General features: G+C 38.4%; 1 protein-coding gene and 1 pseudogene across 1 annotated transcript; both read left to right on the top strand.

Annotated features, from left to right (window-relative positions):
- Positions 1-429: 429 nt before the first annotated feature.
- Positions 430-17,674, top strand: LOC122309267 (annotated as a pseudogene).
- Positions 17,675-18,891: 1,217 nt separating this feature from the next.
- On the top strand, positions 18,892-20,289 carry LOC122309268 (extracellular ribonuclease LE-like). Its single transcript, XM_043122672.1, has 3 exons — positions 18,892-19,056; positions 19,204-19,368; positions 19,549-20,289. Exons 1-3 carry the CDS (start codon positions 18,901-18,903, stop codon positions 19,639-19,641), a joined length of 414 nt encoding a protein of 137 aa, XP_042978606.1. The 5' UTR covers positions 18,892-18,900; the 3' UTR covers positions 19,642-20,289.
- Positions 20,290-23,023: the final 2,734 nt, after the last annotated feature.

Genomic DNA, 23,023 nt, shown 5'->3' with positions numbered 1-23,023 from the left:
ATTCTTATTATGTGATACATATGGACCCAAGTAGAGAATTTGAGTACAGATTGCAACAGGTAAAGCTCTCCAAGTAAGCTCATTCTCTTGTTTGGAACCAAGAGCAAACTTTATCCTCTCTCATGTGCCAATGAGCACACCCTCAAGCATTTGAAATCATCTCTAATTAATTTTATTTTATTTTATTTAATTGTCTGAAACAACGAGAAAGGTGCAACATTAAATGCTTACATGAGATTACACTATTTTAAAATCACACGCAAGCAATTTTAAATGTTATAAATTCTCATTATGCATCTATCTCTTTTTAGGATTAAGGAAAACTCTACTTGCTGACCATTTGGTGCACCCTTGCGCACCCCCCATCTACCTGGCAATAGAAACAGTATGATTGGTAAAAGAAAAATGGATATAGACAAAAAAAATTGGATGAAAATCTCTATACTATGCATTTTTTCCCTTCTCTTAGATTTTCGAGCATTGATATTGGCTTCATCAAAAGTCAAGCCAAATACATAAAATGATGAATATGGATGAGGAAGAGCTGCATTGGATTAATCAAATCAAATAATGGGAAGTTTTGACCTACAATGTTTGCCCGATTTCCTTCAAATATGAAAGGCTACTGTACACTCATTATCTGAATATTTTACTGCATTTTAATTCATCAAATGCTTTACTGCATTTACTGCATATTATACGTACTAGAGTAATGAGCTTAATAAAAATAAATATATATATATATATATATATCCATATAAGTTAATAAAAGGCAAAAATATATAGAAGCAGGGTATATGTGTTTATTGGTTCCTTAAATTACATATGTGTTTGTTAAATTATTAATTTACATATAGTTAGTTTAATTGCAAAATATGAAAAAAATAATATTATTATTAAAAAAATAATATCATATTATTATTTTGATGAATCCAATGGCTAATCCAATGTGAGATTATAGATAGGAAGATTTTAGATTTATGGAAAACTTGTATTTTTCATCAAATTTTGAAGATGGCTTTGATGAAGCCAATGTGGATGCTCTTCACCTCCCCTTCTTCTCTCTATTTTTCTTTCTACTCTCTTCTATCATTTCCATCACTCCCTCCAGTGGATGTTACAGCCGACGAACTTGTCGTAGCCACCCCCACAATTGGCACCACCTCCCGTGCCAGAGAAGAAGGCATTTTGACCTCTTATGCATTGCTCTTCACAACACTTTTCTCTCTTTGGAAAGACTTGAAAGCACCATAGCCACCATTCCCCTTCAAATCCGTTGCCTTTCTAGGTACACCTTGCAAAAATACCCCCACAAAAAGCTTCAATCTTTCCCATCCTTTACCTCGAATTTACTTAGCAACCAAACATTTTTTTTTCTACCTCTTTGGGTCATGGATCTGAGGTTGGGTTGCGAATGGTGCTTATCATTTTCATCATCGGATGAAGCAGACCGCTTTATTGAAAAGAACTCCTCGAACACTGGTGGAACATCATTTGAAGTCATTTGTTCCAAAACTCTCAGATTGGCCATGTGTTATACATTTGATGATGTTCATCATTTGAAGGGTTTCGAATGATTTGAAGGGCTTCAACTTGCCTTATAAGCATAAGAGCTTCAAATGAAATGCTTTCAACGAAGTATAAAACTTTCAAGAGGTGGGTGATCCTAAGGGAAGCTGAGAACATCTTCTTTGAACAAATAAAAAGGAAAAAGAAATAAATTAGTTACAAAAATGAGAATAATCTTTGCCCTTTTTAAAAATCCTTATTATAAAAAAGCCAACAATTCTATACATATTCATCAACAAAGAACCCAACCAATTTTCTAATCTATTGCCTTTCATCTTGATCAATGAGCTCCAAATTTGACATTCAAAGAATGAGAAATGGCAAATGGAGGGGAGATTACAAAGTCGAGCATCACGTACAAAACGAATCCTTTTTATTGTTTTTCTTATATTAATAAAGTTGGTTCTTTTTTGTCAACGAGAAAGCAAGCTTCATTACAAGCCGGTCCCCACGTCTTCTTTGATCTTTTGCCTTTTTTTTTCACCTTTATAAAAATATCCTGCCATGTTAGCAGGGATGCATAAGGTGTGTGCCAACTTGACTAACTATAGTAGAATGGTAGAATTAAATATCTAATTCAACGAGACAATTTAAGAAAAGCATTATTATCGTTGAAATTATAGCTCAAGCAAATAAGAGACTTTGTTGTCAAAAACCTTAAATTAGGGATGACAATTCATGTTTTTGGATCGTATTCATGTCTTCTCAAGTCATGAACATTTGACTATATAGATGAATCTAAATCCAATCCGTCAAGCTAAAGCCTAGATGTATCAAACTTTCAAACCCTAATTCATCTCATTTAGATAATAGATAATGTCATGTCACTTTTTTTGACTCGTTTAGTAATTAATTAGAATTATGTCAACACAATACAGTTCATTGCATGTAAATGAGTTAAACTAACACGCCTAACTCATTTGATTAGATTAACATAATTTCACATAAAAATTAGAATTTATATTTAGTAGTAGGCATAATATCTTTAAAAAATAAGACTATGTCCTACTAACAAAAAATTTCAATATTTTTCAAATTTTAATAAATAATCAAACCAATATTACAAACCCTACAATAACAAATATGAGCATAGATTCATAATTACAATCCCAACAATAAAAACCTAAACATATTAAAAAATACTAGTATTACAACTTAAAAATAATAAAATTATAATTTTAAAATAAAATCTAAATAGGTTGATTTAGGGTTAAGCGGGTTAACTCATTATTACATATTTATAAATCATTTCTTAATGAATCAACCCGTTTTGACCTGAATACGTTAACATTAAATCCAAACCTGCTAATTTCGTGTTGTCTTCGTATTAAGTTCACAAATCGTATCACATATTGCCATCCTTGCATAAAACCCACCATCGAAAGAGACCACCATCCTCTCCAAGCTCACCATTTTAATCCACTCTTAATGCTAATAACCCCTCTAGCTATGTACCACGTCGAGTCAGTATTGCTTGGTTAACCGAATTCCCAACCTGAATTAATTAATCGTCTTCAACTCCAAACGCATTAATATGACAAGCTTGTAGATCATCAATATATATATAATGGCAGCAGTTTACTCCTATCATGTTGGCCTTCTAAACTGACAAAACTGAGAGGAAAGATGACAAGAAAGATGAATTAAAGCAAGAAAGAATGAGAGAGAATTTCTCTGATTTTCATTACTAATCGAGTATACAAAGAGTATAATATATATACATTGAGCTGGTATAATGCATACAAAAAGAATAAGGAATATTCTATGTACAATGTGTCCTACTCCACTACAATGTGCAACTGAGGTGGGTCAGTGTAGTGGCCATTGACATGGGACAAAAGTAGTACAGCAGGTGCAGTGCAGCAGCAGCAGGTGGTGGAGTAGAGTTGTTGCTCAGCCTCTAATAGATAGAAACTTTGTCTTCAGTGTCTCGGATGCAGGGATAGCAGAGTCCTCATTCTTTGTTTTTGTTATATCTTGAGACTCCCCCTCAAGATGGGCATATATATTTAAGGTGCCCATCTTGGACAATAGTGAATGAAAAGATGGACCTGGTAATGTCTTTGTGAAAAGGTCAGCCAGCTGAAACTTGGAAGCTACATGAATGAGTGCAATGATTCCAGCTATGACTTTCTCCCTTATAAAATGACAATCCAACTCCACATGTTTGGTCCTTTCATGGAAAATTGGATTTTTGGTGAGGTGGATGGCTGACTGATTGTCACAATAGAGTTGGACAAGTTGTGAATGTACTATGTTGAAGTTCTTCAAGAGCTCTCTTAACCAAACAATCTCGCAACTTGCATGTGCCAATGCTCGGTATTCTGCCTCTGCTGAAGATCTTGATACAATGGCTTGTTTCTTAGTTTTCCAACTAATCATTGAATCACCAATAAACATGCAAAAACCAGTCACGGATCGCCTAGTCTCAGGGTAGGCTGCCCAATCTGAATCACGATATCCCCTCAGCTGCAATGATGATTTTGAAGAGAAAAAAATTCCCTGCCTAATTAAACCTTTAAGATGCTTAAGTATCCTATGAGCTGCAACAAGATGTGCCTGAGTTGGTTTGTCTAGAAATTGACTAAGCACATTGATAGCATATGTTATGTCTGGTCTTGTGATAGTCAAGTAAATGAGTCTTCCTACTAGCTTTCTATATGCAGTGATATCCAACAGCAAGTCATCTGAGGAGTGTGCTAGTTTGTGATTTGGCTCTATGGGAGTGTAAACAGGTTTGCATCCAAGTAGACTAGCACTTTCAAGGACTTCCAAAGTATACTTTCTTTGGCACACATGAATGCCACTTGCTGACCTTGCAATTTCTAAACTCAGAAAGTACTTTAGATGTCTGAAGTCTCGAATCTTGAAGTGCCTATGCAAGTGGTCTTTGATGGTTTTTATGGCCTTCAAACAATTATTCCCTAAAATGATATCATCAACATATACAAGGAGTGCCACAAAACCATCTTCATCATTCTTGGTGAAAAGAGAGTAGTCTGATTTTGATTGACTAAAACCTAAGTCAAGGAGAGAAGCTGTAAATTTTGAATTCCATTGCCTAGAGGCCTGTTTTAGGCCATATAAGGACTTGTGTAATTTGCAAACCAAAGCAAGGAATACACGAACAATAGTTATTTTTGCTACTGGGCTGAATGTTTCTTAGTAATCAAACCCCTCTCTTTGTATATAACCCTTAGCTACAAGCCTTGCCTTGTTTTTATCAATGGTGCCATTTGATTTTAGTTTGGTTTTGTAGACATATTTGCAACCAATTGACTTGTTTCCAAGAGGTAAGGACACAATGGACCAATTGCCATTTGCTTCAAGGGCTTTCAATTCAGCAACCATGGCAACTTGCCAATGTTCATGAACCACAGCTTCCTCATAAGTTTTTGGTTCTGAGATGAGTGTAAGTGACAGTGCATAGGCTTGATGTGAGGAGGAGAGGTGCTAGTATGAAAGGTGATGGGATATTAGGTGTTCAGTGGAAGAGGGAAAAGTATATGAATGAGATGGATTGGTGACAAGTTGGTAGTGATAATCATGCAAGTAAGAATGTTTAAACTTTATTCTGTTAAACCTTCGAAGTGGAGTGTGTGGTGAAGGCACGGGTAAGGGTGATACCATAGTGTCTTCAGGTTGATTGAGTGAAGGAGAGGAAGGAGTGAAGGCCTCTAATTGAGAATGAGAATGAAGGGAAATGTCTGATTGAGGTGGAGGTGTTTGGAGGGAAGTGGTTTGTGAAAGTTCTTGAGGGTAGCATAGCTGGTCAGGCAATGGAGGAGGAATGTTAACATCTTATGAGCTTGAATAAGGTGCAGGTTTCTTAGAATCTGTGTTTTTGAAAGGGAACTCAGATTCTAAAAACACTACATCTCGGGAAATGAAGGTCTTTTGATTATTAAGGTTGTACACTTTGTAGCCCTTAATTCCTGCTGGATATCCAAGAAAGATACATTTTTGAGCTCTTGGATCCAACTTAGTCCTATTATGTTTGAGTGTAGACACAAAACAAAGACACCCAAAGACTCTCAAATGATTTTAAGCAGGCTTAGATGAAAATAACATCTCATATGGAGATTTGTTATGAATGATGGGTGAAGGTATTCTATTGATCAAATTTGCAGTTGTTAAAACTGCATCTCCCCAAAATTTTATGGGAAGTGAGGCTTGAATCAGTAAAGCTTGGGCAATAGTGATTAAATGTTGTTGTCTTCTCTCCACAACTCCATTTTGTTGTGGTGTGTACACACATATTTTTTGATGTAAAATTCCATGGGAATTGAAAAAATCAGACATTTGAAACTCCAATCCATTATCAGTTCTAACATTTTTAACCTTGGAGTTGAATAGAGTTTGAACCATAAGGACAAAGGACTGTAGGAGAGATCTAGCTTCTGATTTGAATTGCATTAGGTATACCCATGTAACTCGGCTAAAGTCATCAACAATAGTTAAGAAGTAATGATGTCCATTCAAGGAAGCTTGAGAGTATGGGCCCCAAATGTCACAGTGAATAAGCTCAAAAACATAAACTGTAGAAGTAATGCTTGTTTGGAATTGAAGACGTTTCTGATTAGATAAAGAGCAAACAGTACAATATAATTGATCACACCCTTTTACATTAGGACAAGAGGAATGAATTAAATTAATTCTTTGGTTGGATAAATGTCCTAATCGAAGGTGCCATAAATCAAAGGACTGTTCATCAACAGTATTACAAGCTGAAACATTTGAGAGCTTTGATAGGGTCTTGGGAATCTGTTGAGAAGTACTGCAGCCAAAATGGTTTGGAAGGAGATAATATAGACCATGATTGAGTTTAGCTAGTCCAATCATCATCCATGAAGAGAGGGCCTGTATAAAGTAAAACTTATCTAAGAAAATGAGGCAAATATGAGGGTTAAGAATGAGTTTGCTGACAGATAAGAGATTGATTTTGAAGGAAGGAACACATAAGACCTTTGTGAGAATGATGGACTCTGAGAGATGGACATCACCTATATGCGTGACCTCTACACATGTCCCATTTGGTAATTAGACTGATGCATTGGCAGTGCAAGTGATGGTTTTGAGAAGGGATGGAGAACAGGCTATATGGTTTGTTGCTCCAGTGTCAATGATCCAATGGATGTTGGCAGGTTCATATGATTGATGATGCACAAGTGATGAGTGGTGACTTGTGCCAAATGTTGATGATTCTGAAGTTACAAAGGAGCAAGAAGGTATACCTGCCGTATTTGAGTGAGTAAGAGGGTTGTTGCTCGAGTTTGAGGTGGTCTTGATGGATTGAGGTGCTTGAGATGATTGCTTATGAGTCAGCTGTGGTGTTTGATTATTGACCAGTGCTATGAGCTACTGGATTTGAGACTGCGAGAGTGTTAAGTTTGGAGCTTCCATCATTTCCTTGTCCTGCCCTTGGGAAATTACTTGGTTAGCTGAATGAGTAGCAGAAAAATTTTGATTGTTGAAGTGTCTAGGTTTCTACTTTGTGAACTTAAAATTTGGTGGAAATCCTATCAACCTATAACACTTGTCACGGCTATGTCCAATTTTTCCACAATGTCCACAAGTGAGCTCAGGTCTCTCATTTTTCTTAGATTGATTGTTAAAAACTGCCAAAGCTAAAGATTCAGTTGGTGGTATTACTACAATCCGTGTTTGCCTCTGCCTTTCTTCTTGTAGAATCAAAGAAAAAGCCTTATCTATAGAAGGGACATGACTCATGAGTATGACTTGTCCTCTAATGTTCTCATAAGAATCATTCAACCCCATAAGGAATTTGAAGACATTATCAGACTGCTGAACCTCAACTACTGAGTTCAAGGCTTTGCAAGTGCAAAGGCCACATGAACAGCAGGGCACGAGTCTATAGATGTTGAGTTCTTCCCAGACTGCATTTAGCTGAGTGAAATATTCATTAACAGTTTGAGTTCCTTGCACAATGGTGCCAAGCTGTTGTTGAAGTTGGTAGGTCCTGACATTATCTGGTTGAGCAAAACGCACCTTCAGCTTGTCCTATACTGCTTTAGCTGAGCTGATATAGAGGACATTGGAAGCTATCTCTTTGGATATTGAGTTAAGAAGCCATGAAAGGATGATATTGTTGCATCTTAACCATGGGAGATACAAGGGGTCAATCAACTCTGGTGTAGTGATGGTTCCATCTAAGAATCCAAGTTTATTCTTGATTGAGATGGATAGTGAGAATGATCTACTCCAAGAGAGGTAATTTGGACCTGTAAGAGGTGGAGAGACAATCACAGAGCTGGCATTGTCACTGTGATGAAGGTAAAAGGGGCTATTTGGATTCTCAGTGGGTAGGAAGTTATGTAATGGGTTGTTTGTTTCAGGTGGGGTGCTGGATGAACTTTCTTCTTCCATTGAAGGAGTTGAATGTAAACAAATGGATGAATGTTATGAATGTATTGTGAAGAAGACTGAATAGAAAAATGAAGCAAGATTACTATAAGATCTGCTCTGATACCATGACAAAACTGAGAGGAAAGATGACAAGAAGGATGAATTAAAGCAAGAAAGATTGAGAGAGAATTTCTCTGATTTTCATTACTAATTGAGTATACAAAGCAGTATAATATATATACATTGAGCTGGTAGTATAATATATATACATTGAGCTGGTATAATGCATACAAAAAGAATAAGGAATATTCTATGTACAATGTGTCCTATTCCACTACAATGTGCGGCTAAGGTGGGTCAGTGTAGTGGCCATTGACATGGGACAAAAGTAGTACAGCAGGTGCAGTGCAGCAGCAGCAGCAGGTGGTGGAGCAGAGTTGTTGCTCAGCCTCTAATAGATAGAAACTTTGTCTTCAGTATCTTGGATGCAGGGAATAGCAGAGTCCTCATTCTTTGTTTTTGCTATATCTTGAGATAAACGTACACTTTCTTATCAGCTTGTTTTTTATTTTAATTTTCCAACTCAGGGTTGCTTAGTTTTGGAGATTAAGATAACAAAGAGCATATATATAAGTGCACGAAATATAAAATATTAAAGAACGTGAAGTACTAGTTCTGCAGACTTCATGTTCACGCGCATGAACAATTAGTTTAACAGTATATAATAGTAGCTAGTAAGGATATGCTGCGCCATATATTCTCTGCAGTGTCCATAGTATACAACATTTTTTGCCTATAAATACAGCCATTGACAACATTCCATACATGCAGATTATCCCTGATCATCTCCAGAAAAATTGAAGCCCAAAACTATCAGTGCGAGAGAGATCGAGGGAGATGATCAAATCCAATTCTTCAATCCTCATCATCAAGCTGTTGCTAGCACAATATCTAGCAATTGGTTGTGTTTCTCAGGCTTTCGATTTCTTCTATTTTGTACAACAGGTGAGTGAATGGTAGGTTTCGAAAGAGAGATTTTTAGTATTCTGTTTCATCGTTTATGTTATAAATGATTTTAGTTTGTCCTAAGATCAAAACTTCTTGATTCACCTGATCCTCTAATGCAGTGGCCAGGATCATACTGTGATACAAAGCAAAGTTGTTGCTACGCAACAACCGGAAAACCCAAGACAGATTTCAGAATCCACGGGCTTTGGCCTAATTACAATTGTTAGAATGCACTGCGGAAAGTACCTCAAGCTCAGCTTATAAAGTTGCTCCACAAGTTTCTTCAGATCGACAAACTTTTTCACTTAGTGGTAAAGCGTACTACTAAAGTAACACTTTAACAATCCACAGCCTAAATACTATCTTAAGAGAAAACAAGAGAGAGAGAGATTTTTCTGAGTTCTAATGATTTTCGAATCAAAAGAGGGGGGGCTATATATAGCCCCCTAGACGGCTGGCCTTAAAGGCCAACCTTTAATATGCATGTAACGCATGGCTTAAAAGCCATGCGTTAGGTAGAACAGAGGAGTGGTCTGCCCCACGTGGGCGGCCCTCCAATTAACATCTCCCACTTGCACACAGTGGGCATGATCCCAGATCAGCATCTCTTTAATGTTCTCAATCTTATTCATACAAGTAAATAGGTCGTGCGACCACCAAATATATCTATAGAAAGGTGGGAGTACATACACTAAATCTCTCCCAGAGAAGACTAGTATAGTAACATCTCTAAAGTGTTTGGTTATGTCCTAAACTCATTCGATCGCATCAGTTCAAGCATTTTGGAAACCCTCTTGAGTTTCAGAAAAACTCAGAACAATGCTTGACTATCTCTAAATCATTTCAATATGTTCACAACCTTAGTCGCTACCAGTATGTAGCATCATAGTTTGACGTCAGCAAACACTATCGAAGATACGATATCGAAGAATCTTCCTTTTGCACTCATATCATTCAATTTTGGTCAAACCGCTTTCCCAGCAATGCCTCTTTAGACCGTATTAATCATGGCCATAGACAACATGCCAAAGTAGCAGACATTATAACCTCCATCTTGTGACATAGTCAAAAGTAAAGGATATTTAAAAAAAATGAGACTTACACAGTGAGAAAGAGGGGAACCATTTACTCACTTACTCATTTGGTCGAATAAGCACATGTAGTATGAAACACATGCTACGGTGGATTTCTCTTTCTTAAAGAGCATATGTCTATATCAACACCGTACAGATCTTAGTCTAGCCGCTCCTTACGCGTCTAACCCGAGTTCCTCTATTTGCTCGCCTCCAAGGCGTCAAAGAGGATCTCACATTTGGTTAACCACAGGCTACATAGGTTGTGGGGTAACCCATGCATAGTCCTCTTATTGGACTTGATCTTAGCTCCCACTAAAATCGACATATCTTTGTGTCAACTAACTTATCCATTTGGACAAGTATGTAAGAACACAATATCTCATCTCTACTCGCTTCTCAAGCGCTAGAGGCGATCGCTAGTGTGAGTGAGCCGATCTAAGCCTGTTGACATATCTTGTGTGTGAATTAGAAAGACAATACGATAAAGACAATAACTAAATTATATTGCATTAATATCCCAAAGGAAAGGTTACATCTCAATGTCATTTGAAACACAAAATACATTTACAATCTACGCAATCCTAGATTCGTAACATGAGCCTCAAAGACATCTCTTGCTATGGGCTTCATCAAGGGATCAGCAACCATGCAACTTGTAGAGAGGTGTTTCAGAACCACTTCCTTTTGAGCTACCATGTCTCTGATGTAGTGATATCTGATATCTATGTGTTTGGTTCTTCCATGGTACTTAGAATCCTTAGCATATGCGAGAGCAGCCGTGCTATTGCAGAATATTGTCACCGGATCTGAAGAATCCGTGCCAATGTCTAAATGCTTAAGGAATCTCCGTAACTAAACAGCTTCTTGAACTGCTGCAGAACAAGCTATGTATTCTGCCTCCATGGTGGATAAAGCTATACAGGGTTGTTTCTTACTGCTCTATGTAATGGCGCCATTGTTGAGCAGAAAGGCATACCCAGTGGTTGATTTACGTTCATCTAGGTCACTGCCCCAGTCGGCATCGCTGTAACCTTTTAGCTGCAAATCTGAACCTTGATAGCACAGCACATAGTCTGCAGTTCCCTTGAGATATCGCATAATCCTCTTGACTGCTTTCTAGTGAGCCAGTCCGGGGTTAGATTGGAATCTACTCACTAAGCCAACTGCATAGCATATGTTAGGCCGAGTACACATCATTGCGTACATCAGACTACCCACAGCATTAGCATAAGGGACACGGGCCATCTTTTCCTTTTCTATTTGAGTCTTAGGACATAACTCTTTAGATAAGTTCTCGCTTTTTGCAAAAGGGGTGTCAATGGGTTTACATTCATTCAATAGGAAACGCTCGAGGACTTTCTTTATGTAAGTCTGTTGGGACAAACACAAAAGTCTCTTTGAGCGATCTCTGTAGATCTTAACTCCCAGAATGTATTCTGCTTCACCCATATCCTTCATCTCAAAATTGAAGGATAACCACTCTTTTGTGGTGACTATCAACCCTTTATCATTTCCAGCTAGTAGTATGTCGTCAACATATAATGACAACATAATGAAACTCTTCTTAGACCTTTTGACATAGACACAATGGTCCTCTGTGATCATCGTAAACCCATTCGAAAGAACGGCTCGATGGAATCTGAGGTACCATTGCCTAGATGATTGTTTTAGGCCATATATTGATCGTTTGAGCTTGCATACTTTGTGCTCTTGACCTTTGACCACAAAACTCGTTGGTTGATCCATATAGATCTCCTCATCTAGTTCTCCATTGAGAAATGCTGTCTTAACATCCATTCGGTAAAGTTCCAAATCCATGTTTGCTACTATAGCTAGAATCAGGCGAACTGAAGCAAACCTCACCACTGGTGAAAAAGTTTCCTCATAGTCTATACCCTCCTGTTGGGTATATCCTTTCACCACTAAGCGAGCTTTGTACTTATCTATCGATCCATCCGACTTGCGTTTGACTTTAAGAACCCATTTGTTCCCAATAGTCTTACGCCCTGTCGGTAGATCAGCCAGATCCTAGACTTAGTTAGTCTTCATAGACTCAATTTCATCATTAAGAGCTTTCATCCACTCATCTTTAGTAGAAGATGAGAGAGCCTCATGAATTGTCCTAGGCTCATCATCATCATGCGGAGCTACCATAAAAGCTTCCCCTTCAATCTCAAAACGACGACAGGAAATACTTTCACGTGTGCTTCTATGCGGCTGAGGTTGTTGTGATTGATTGACAAGCGGTGTGCTCCCAATCGGATTTAAGTCCTTTTTATCATTTGTAGGAGCTTGAAGAATTTATTCCTCATTCTCAACTAAATTCCTTGGAGCACTTTCCTTTTATTCCACAATCTCATGAAGTTCTAAACTCCTATCAACCTCACCTCTACTTGGAAATTTATTTTCAATGAAGTCCACATCTCGTGATTCAATTTCAGTTACACTTCCATCAGTTTGTTCACCTATTAACACATACCCTTTAGAGTGTTCTGAGTACCTTATAAAGATACACTTCTTCCCTCTAGAGCCTAATTTCCCATACTTATGAGAAAGATCATGAACAAAACCCGTTGAACCCCATAGCCGCAAGTTACTCAAATTGGGTTTCTCGCCGGTCCATAGTTCATATGGGGTGGAAGTTACTGATTTGGAGGGCACTCGGTTAAGAATGTAGGTAGCAGTCAAAAGTGCATCCCCCCAAAAAGAAATTGGTAGGTTTGCTTGCGCCATCATTGACCTAACCATCTCAAGTAGTGTTCGATTTCTCCTTTCCGCCACGCCATTTTGTTGTGGCGTACTTGGCATCGTTAACTGTCTTTTGATTCCTTTTTCATCACAGAGCCTTTTAAATTACTCAGAGAGATATTCTCGTCCTCGGTCAGTTCTTAGAGTTTTTAAACTCTTATCTAACTGATTCTCGACCATTCTTAGATATCGCCTAAAACATTCCAATGCCTCAGACTTATGGGAGATTAAGTAGACATGACCGTAACGTGAAAAATCATCTATAAAAGTGATGAAGTAGACACTTTCGTGTCTTTCCCTCACACTCATTGGACCACAGATGTCTGAGTGGACTAATTGTAGTGGAAAAGATGCCCTAGTGTCTTTTCCAAACAGTTTTCTCTTAACTTTTCCCATTAGACAATGTTCACATGTGGGCAAGATGACTTTAGCGAGATTGCCTATCAGGCCTTCTCTAGTTAATCGAGTCATTCTATCTTGCCCTATATGGCCAAGCCTAGCATGCCATGTGTATGAATCCAAATTATTAATAGATGAAGAAAGAAAAGCAATAGATTTATTTATATTAGAATAAACCAAATTCATTATCATAAAACCGTCTTGAAGAAAAGTATTACCATAAAACAAATGACCCAAATGAAAGGAAACATAATTGTTTTAAAAAACAATCCAAAAACCAAGTTTTAATAGAGTAACAATTGAAAGTAAGTTTCGTCGAATCTCAGGAGCGTATAGCACATTGTGGAGGAAAAAAGTGCGGCCACCCCGCAAGTCCAACTTGTAAGTACCAAGTCCCAGTACCTCCACGCTAGCTCCATTTCCCACCTTGATATCACGGCTCCCAGTTGGAATCCGGTGATACTCTACAAATCCGACTCTATCTCGCGCTATGTGCTCGGTCGCTCCTGAATCAACAGTCCACAAAGGATAGGAGTCAGCAACCATCACATGGCTAGTTACAAAAAAAATGCGAGAAAAGTCAGAGTGTACCTTCTTCGGTTTAGTGCAGTCACGAGCGAAGTGGCCAATCTTTCCGCAGTTGAAGCACTCTAATTTTGACTTGTTTTTCCCGCGCTTGCCTCTCTTGGTGCCCTGAGAAGTTCCTGACACTTTTTTAATATGTCCAGCAGCTACTCCATTCTTGGACTTCTTGCGCTTAGGCCTTGATGCCTTGCGCAGACCAACATTAGCCACATAGGTCGTATGATTGGGCTTAGCAGCCTCTAGGCGCTCAGCCTCCAATTCCAAGTGACGCGAGACATCATCAAAATCTTTGATATTCTCGTTATGCGTCAGGTTCTGGCTCATATTCTCCCAAGAATTCGGTAGTGATCTTATCACTGCCTGTACTTTCTGTTCATCTGTCAGGTTGTTTCCTGCCGATCTAAGTTCGCGGATCATAGTTGACATAGCCCTAAGATGCTGCTTCATCGTGTGGTCAGAGCGCATCTTATAGGAGTTGAACCTCATGGTTAATCCACACAACCTAGTGGTTGAAGTTCCACCAAACTTCAACTTCAAAGCCTCCCATATGCTTTGGGCAGTGTCATAGACCTCGAACTCACACATTAGATCATTGTGCATGCTGCTTAACATAATTATGCGCGCGCACCGATTTTTCTTAGCCCATTGGGTATAGGCTTGTTGATCTATCTTGTATTGTTCCGAGTTTCCTTCCCCGGGCATAGTAAGAGTGTGAGATAAAGCCTCCAATACCTCTTGCTCATCTAAGACATATTGGATCTTGCGATGCCATATGTCAAGACATATTGGATCTTGCGATGCCATATGTCATAGTTTTCCCCATCTAATTTCTCCCCCTTGTTTAAGTTGGCAACTATAGTCTTGGATGTCATATCACTACAATACGCAAAGAAGGGATATTATACACACACCTAAGAAATCTGCCACGTCCTTTCAAGATAGAAAAATAATAATTTAGACATGTCGCAAGATCGAAAAATCGCTAAACTTCAAAATCATCTCTTGCGCCACAATATCCAATTATTAGATTTCTAGTTCAATTCCCGCGCAAATTTTAAAAAACAAATATGGGAGAATTTATCATCATAAATCTCAACCATACTCCCACTATCTTAAGTAGTCATCTAGGCCTAGTCATATGTAAAGACATAACCTACTAAAACCGCAGTAACCTTTTGGGCCAGTTTACAAGGACAGCTACCCAGACCATGGCAACCTGTTGGGCCAGTCTACAAAGACAGCCAGACTATAGCAACCTGTTGGGCCAGCCTACAAAGATGGTTCATATGAGATCATTACAGTCCATTTTTCTTGTTCCATCAGTGCATTTACAGTTCTTACTAGGGCCACTGTAGTCTTTTTGACTATACAGTGCATTTACAGTTCTTACTGGGGTCACCATGGTCTTTTGGCTATACAGTGCATTTACAATCTTTACTGGGGTCACTGCAATTCTTTCAGCCTATCATTCACATTGACAATTCTAACTAAGACTACTTAGTGGGATTTTTCTATTTTATCACTAAAAGAAATAAAGACTAATGTCTAAACATTCAAGTCTAACATTCATAGATGATAAAATAATCACATTTCCACATGTTCAATACACACATACATGTTATCACATTTAATCTCAAAATTAAATAAAAGATCACATGTAATGTGACATTATAAAAAAATATAGCATGAAAATAAACAAATATTCACATGTTATCACATTTAATCTATAACATTAAATAAAAGATCACATGTAATATAACAATATATCTAAGCATATACTGAATCATGCCAAAAAAAAATTTTTTAATATATTTTTTTAATATTATTTTATTGTTATTATTATTAATAAAAAACCCCCATCTAACCAAAGGATATTCACAACCCAGTGGTGCGCCCATCTCCTTCGTTTATAAAGAGGTCTTGGGTTAAAAAAAAATACACAGAAAACAAACAAATGGGCCGAAAGGCCCAGCCCATTTCATTTTAAAAAACATAGTGGGCTGAAACAGTGGGCTGAAAAACAGCCCAAGCCCATATGGAAGCAGATGACCTAAGAGTCATCTTCTTCCTCCAGCAGTTACTGTTCACGTGAACAGTAACTCGGAAAAACAGCTCCCTTTTTCTGCCCTTTTTGTAGGTCACTGGCCCCACTGTTTGTCGGAAACCGCTTCCAGAGGAAGCTGGGTGGTGCTTGCAGCACCTCACTAGTGCACGCAGCACCACGTTGGTGCTGGCAGCACCCCTCTGGTGCGCGCAGCACCGAGGCGGTGCTTGCAACACCACTGGGTGCCTCCACGGTGCACCATGCACTGTGGGCTCCATGGGTGCTTGCAGCACCGTGGTGCGCGCAGCACCATTGCAGGGGTGCCGTGCAGCACCCTACGGTGCGCGCTGCACCACCAGGTGCAGGGGTGGTGCGCGCTGCACCACCATGTGTGGGTGGTGAGCACTGCACCACTGCAGCGGCTTTGGCCAAAATTTTTTTAAATGCAGCACCACATGTGCGCAAATCAAAAAAAAAAAAAAATACAATCACAGTTTACATGCATATGCCAAAAAGAAACTGGAAGCAATTATTAAAAGCTCTGATACCAATGTTAGAATGCACAGCGGAAAGTACCTCAAGCTCAGTTTATAAAGTTGCTTCACAAGTTTCTTCAGATCGACAAACTTTTTCACTTAGTGGTAAAGCGTACTACTAAAGTAACGCTTTAACAATCCACAGCCTAAATATTATCTTAAGAAAAAACAAGAGAGAGAGATTTTTCTGAGTTCTAATGATTTTCGAATCAAAAGAGGGGGGCTATATATAGCCCCCTAGACGGCTGGCTTTAAAGGCCAGCCTTTAATATGCATGTAAAGCCATGCGTTAGGTAGAACAGAGGAGTGGTCTGCCCCACGTGGGCGGCCCTCCAATTAACAACAATGATGGTTCCTACCCCTCCAACTGCGATCCCGACAGTCCTTTCGATCGATCCGAGGTACGTACCTAACATTAATTACAATACTTGTCCTAATCATAACATGTTACGTACATGATAATTACCATGGCTGCCGACTTTGGTACTGTAACCATGTTTCTTGGAAAATTATTAAAAATGGTACAAATCTCCCAATCTATGTTAGATTTCAGATCTCATCAGCAGGATGCAAACAAGTTGGCCCTCACTGGCCTGCCCAAGCAGCGATGGTACAGGGTTTTGGTCACACGAATGGGAGAAACATGGGACTTGCTCCGAGTCTGTCCTTGATCAGTATGGATACTTTGAAGCAGCTCTAAACCTCAAAAAGAAAGTAGACCTCCTCCAAATACTTGGAAGTGAAGGTATGCAATCTCTTTGTTAGAATACTGCATATATATGAAGAGATAATTTGGGTTTATATTCTTGATCTTTTCTAGTCTGTTTAAATATATAGCTTAAATATTAAAATCAAAAGCAAGTTAGCATCAAGCCCCACTCATTGTGTTGTTATATCCTGCATCGATCTTTTTGTGTTTTCTTCAAATTATATTAACTAAGGGGGGGAAATGTGACAGGAATCCAACCAGACGGGAGATCTTACAGCTTAAGCAGCATAAGCGAAGCGATAAGAGGAGCAAATGGGTATGCTCCAGGCTTAGAATCAACGTTGGAACATCGGATAACAGCCAGCTATACCAGATATATGTTTGTGTAGACACTTCTGGGTCGAATTTCATCAAATGTCCGGTGCTCCCAAGTGGGGGATGTGCCTCCAACGTTGAGTTCCCTTCTAGCTAGCTATATATACTGATATAGTATGAGAGACTGGCGGGATATATATTTGTCACTTTCTCAATTATCATTTGCTGATGATATATGGTTTATTGGATTAATGCATGTAGCCCTGCCTGATCACCAGTCTATTATATTTGCTTGTGCCATTAAAAATATAATCTGTGGGCTGGCCATTAATATAAGTGTCACAAAGGATATGTTGGGATGTTTGTTTTCGCATCTCTCTTTTTTTTTTTTTTTTTTTTTTTTTTTTTTTTTTTTTTTTTTTTTTTTATCACTCTAAGCTCCCAAAGCCTCTTGTTTCAGAAATTAATTTGGTTATAACTAATTAGATGCAAGTAATATTTGGCAATTTGCACCAAACGCAAGAAGTCATGTGTTTGTCACACATCAACACAGCCTCGACAGTACTTGTTAATGTACAGTTTGGAAGTATATATTATCCCATTTGCAGACACCCAAGCTATATATGGCTGATGGTCAATATTCTGCCCTTTTGGTATAAGTTATCTATATTATTAGATATTGGAGAATTAATTTGAACGACATTAATTACTTTAATATATATAATACAAATATTATCATAGTACTAATTATCCTATATATACTATTCTTAATAAATGTTAAAAAAAGAAAAAAGAAAGAAAGAATTTGGTTTCTTTTTTAGACTTCTTTTATTTTATTTTTTTTAGAATTGAATAGAATGCTTTTGATGACCCTTTTTTTTTCTTTGTTTTGATATAATTAGATAAAATTTTGTTCTTTCTTTTAAAACTCTTAGAACTGGATTTTTTTTTTCAATTTTAATTTTAATTTTTTATTCTTTTAAAATGGGTTCAAATTAAAGGAAATTTGTTTTCCTGGGAGAACCAAAAGGCCAGGCCATTGATCAGCTTCCATTCCCCAAACTGTTAACAAACAAAAATGTATATTGGCATATAATGTCATGGTGCAGGTGGTAGATCATCATCATTTTCTTTTCTTTTTTTATCTTTCTTTTTTAAGTACTAGAGGAGAAATATGTTATTCCCATTATGGAGGGTATAACATAGTCATCCAATTACAATATTTAACTGCTCGATCTTGCCGAGGGGAGAACTCGAACAAAATGGGGTTCAAAGAGTAATCAGTTTGGAAATGTATATATTAATAACCGAATTGATAATGAAGATTCACATGGCCGCCAAAGAATATTAATTGATCTCGATCGGGTATTTTATTATATATAAATATATGCGTGGTCAGGATCATGAGACTTGTGTACCCAATAAATGTATCCATCAAGAACACCAGCTTGCATGGTGGCCTCAACCATATATATCTATCTAGAATGAACAGGATTATATATGTGTGTGTGTGTGTGTGTGTGTGTGTGTGTGTATTATAACTGCATGATCACATGCACAGAAGCAATACCACACCAAGCTGATCAGAGAAAAATAGAGATGAAATCTTACCATTCTTTCTTCGTTGAACTTCTAGTGCTTCAATGCTTAGCACTTGCGTCTGCATCGCTTGGATATAATTTCCACTACTTTGTACAGCAGGTGAGTACTAATTTGATCGATCGAGTTTCTCAAATATAAACTTTATCTTCATGATCATCAGTGAAACGCATTTTCCTTTTCACTTCTAATTCAAAATGCATGTTGACGCTGACAAATTTTTCATCCACTGATCTTCTAATAATGTAGTGGCCGGGATCGCACTCATGTGTCACAAGGAAAAGTTGTCACCCAACAACAGGAAAACCCGCAACAAATTTCAGCATCAGTGGGTTTCGGCCATATTACAAAGATGGCTCATCCGAGACCTTCTGCAATGTTTCTAACATTAACCGGCCTTTTGATCTATCCAAGGTACATATATACCAGATGATCAAAAACTAGTTTGGCCTATGAGATTAATGAAATGATCATGCAACATATATGCAGGGGTGATCAATATATTCTAGTAAGTTAACATACATAATGTTCATGCATGCATGCCTCGATTAAAGTTCAACATTATATATTGTTTATGATGGTTACACGGTACAGATCTCGGACCTGACCTCTAAAATGCAAGCAAATTGGCCATCACTAGCGTGCCCATGCATGCAGCGACAGTACTACAGGCCTATGGTTACATGAATGGTATAAATACGGAACCTGCTCAGAGTCTAGGTATCTCCCAGGTGAACATGCGTACTTTAAAGCAGCTCTTGATCTCAAAGACCGAGTAAACATCCTCCAAATCCTCGAAAAGTCTGGTAATTTCCCATGCTCTTTACCCAGTCTTCAGTGAACCAGATTCAAGTTTTATTCTGACATTTATTTTGTGTATATCTAAACAGGAATTCAACCAAATGGGGGATTTTACAACTTAAGTAGCATACATAGTGCTACACACAAAGCTATTGGGTACGATCCATGGATAAAATGCAAAACTGATGCATCGGGGAATAGCCAACTTTACCAGATTTATCTTTGTGTCGGTCGTTATGAACTGACCTTCACGGAATGTCCGGTGCTACCCAGAACTACCGAGGATTGTGCCTCTGCCATTAAGTTCCCGGCTTTCTAGCACGTCGCAATAATTAATTGAGGGAGGACTCTCTACCTGTCGATGCAATTTGGCTCCCAAAATGAAGAAAAATTCAAGCAATCGATTTTAATATATAGTAAACTAAGAATTCAAGTGAGATTGTAACGTAATGTTCTTGTTTGCAGTTGTAATTAATGTGCGTTTTCTATATATACTTGGCAAATAAAAGGTGGTAGTACTAGCTAGCCAACTTATTTTCAATATACTATAATATTGTTAACGAAAATGATATATACTTTGTATATTTTTTCCTCGAAAATTAATATATCGTATGATTTTATTATATGGTCAAATCATTACAAACTTAGTCATTTACAACCTGTTGATTAATTTTCCGCGGTCCCTCTTCAATCCAACATAGATCCCCTTCAGCTTGCACAGTCATTTTTGCTAGTTTGTGGGCCACTTCGTTACCCTCTCATGTGTATGAATGCCATGCACGGTCCAGTGAGAGCTTGAAAGTAGCAGTGTCTTCAGGTCCTCAACAACCTGTCCCCTCTATGACTCATCTACCCATTAGACTGCACTGCCTCAATAACTTCTTTTGCATGATCTCCTTCAAAAGTTACTTTCCGCAACCCAGTTCCTTACACAGCTCCATAGACCTCGATAAAGCATTACACTCGACAGCAAGAAAATGTGAAATTACAAACTTTTTTTGAGAACAAATCGAAGCAAGGATGCGTGTCACCATTACAAGTTCTTGTTGAACCACCCTAAGTGTGAAACCAACCGCCTCCAAACTCAGCACCGTTCTCTATTTTGGAGTATTAGGCGCCACCCACAGCCACCCACTGTTTCTGCAGCAAATGATGCCCCAAATTCTGCCATTGATTGCTGCATCGAAATCAGAGATTGAAGCTGCTCTCTCCTATAAAAGGGAGAGCTCAGTTATGTAGACAGTGAGTGGGAAAACAGAGAGAAAGAGTGGATGTGAGAGAGAATTTGTAGAGTTTTGTAAATCTCGTATAAATTCAATAAAAGAGGCTCCAGTGGACGTAGGCAATTTGCTGAACTACTTAAATATCGTCTTGTGTGATTTTGAACAGGCCAGAGGCGCAACAATTGGTATTAGAGCTCTGGTTCGCGCTGTCCAGAAATCAACTTTTGACAACTCCAGGGTATTCCTCGCGTCGAGACGAATCCATTGCTACAAACGGAATAAAAAATGGAGGTCGGAGGAGCTCACACGCACCCCAAGAAGATCGGAGCGTGCACCCATGCGCCAAACATGCATCTGGAGGTTGAAGATGATTGAACCTCACGCTCCACGTGCCCCCATGCGCAGACACGCGCCCAGAGGTTGAAGGCGCGTGACTCACAAGCATCTCATGCGCCCTCACGCGCTAGAAGAAGGAAGATGCATGAAATCCACATGCCCACGCACCCCCAAGCGCCCTAGAAGGAATTTGCGTGTCCTACACGTGCCCCAAGTCGCATTGCTGCCGCGAGTGCCTCTCATGCGCCAGACGATCAGGACCATTCGTTTTTTAAATCCATTTTGAGCTTGATCTAAGCTATTTGGAGTCTGATTTCAACTATCAAATAGTGCTTTCCAACTATTTGGATCATTCTGGACTTATCCTTACGGTTAGAATTTTGAAATTTTGTGTTTAAATGTTCTAAATTCAAATGGAAAGATCTGGAAGAGATAGGAGATCTGAAAATGCTAGTAGCTCTGGGCGTCGGTCCACAGTATATATCAAACGCCAAGTTTGAAATTGAGAAGTTTAATAGAACAAGCAACTTCGACATGTGGCAGTGTGAAGTCATGGATGTTTTGATTCAACAAGAGTTGGATATTGCGTTGGACGGAAAACCAGATGATATGACTAAACAGGATTGGAGGAAGCTTAATACACAAGCTTATAGTACAATTCGGTTATGCCTTACCAAAGAATAGAAGTATTTTATCATGAGAGAGACAAATGCTAAGAAACTTTGGTAGAAATTAGAGGATAAGTTTATGAAGAAGAGCATTGAGAGCCGTTTGCACTTGAAGAAAAAGTTCTTCAGATTCCAATTTCGTGAAAGTATTTCTATGTCTAAACATCTGAATAGTTATAACCAAATTCTTACTGATTTGTTAAACTTGGATGTTGAAATCCAAGATGAAGATAAAGCTTTACTTTTGTTAAATTCTTTGCCTGATACATATGAGCATTTAATTACTACTTTACTGTATAGGAAGGAAAAGATTAGCTTTGACCATGTATCTAGTTCTTTAATTAGCAATGAGTACCGCAAAAAGGATAAGCAGGTACAACAAGATACATCAAGTGAAGCACTAACAGCAAGAGGGAGACCACAGTCAAGGTATCCCGGAAAGAAGAAAGATTTTCAATCGAAAACTCGAGCCACATCAAGTGGTTCATCAGTCGGAAGAAAGTTCGCCAGAGACGAGTGTTCCTTTTGTCGCAACAAATGATACTAGAAGAAAGATTGTCCCAAACTGAAAGGGCAACAACAGAATCAACCCACCACAGCCAATGTTGTGAACATAGATGATGATTCAGATTTTTCCTTGACAAGTTTATCATCCATTTGTCATTCTGATGAATGGATCATTGATTTCGGATGTACCTATCATCTCCAATCGGGACTGGTTTACTGACTTCACAAAGATTGAGGGTGGAGTAGTACTTATGGGCAATGACAGTGCCTGCAAGACTCAGGGAATAAGTAGCATTCGGTTAAAGCTGCACGATAGCAACATCAAGACTCTGACAGAAATTCGGTACATTCCAGACTTGTGGAAGAATCTCATCTCATTGGGATCTCTGGATTCAAAGGGATTCAGAATCACCATTAAAAACGAAACTCTCAAAGTACTAATGGGAGTTCAAGTGGCAATGAAGGGTTTGAGGCGAGGAAACTTGTACTTCTTGTAAGGAAGTATAGTTGAAGGAAGAGCTTCCACATACTGTG

The sequence above is a fragment of the Carya illinoinensis genome, chromosome 5 (assembly GCF_018687715.1).
Source record: "Carya illinoinensis cultivar Pawnee chromosome 5, C.illinoinensisPawnee_v1, whole genome shotgun sequence".
Taxonomy (NCBI): domain Eukaryota; kingdom Viridiplantae; phylum Streptophyta; class Magnoliopsida; order Fagales; family Juglandaceae; genus Carya; species Carya illinoinensis.
The sequence above is the reverse complement of the archived record's forward strand: the minus strand, read 5'-3'. Positions and strand labels throughout refer to the sequence as shown.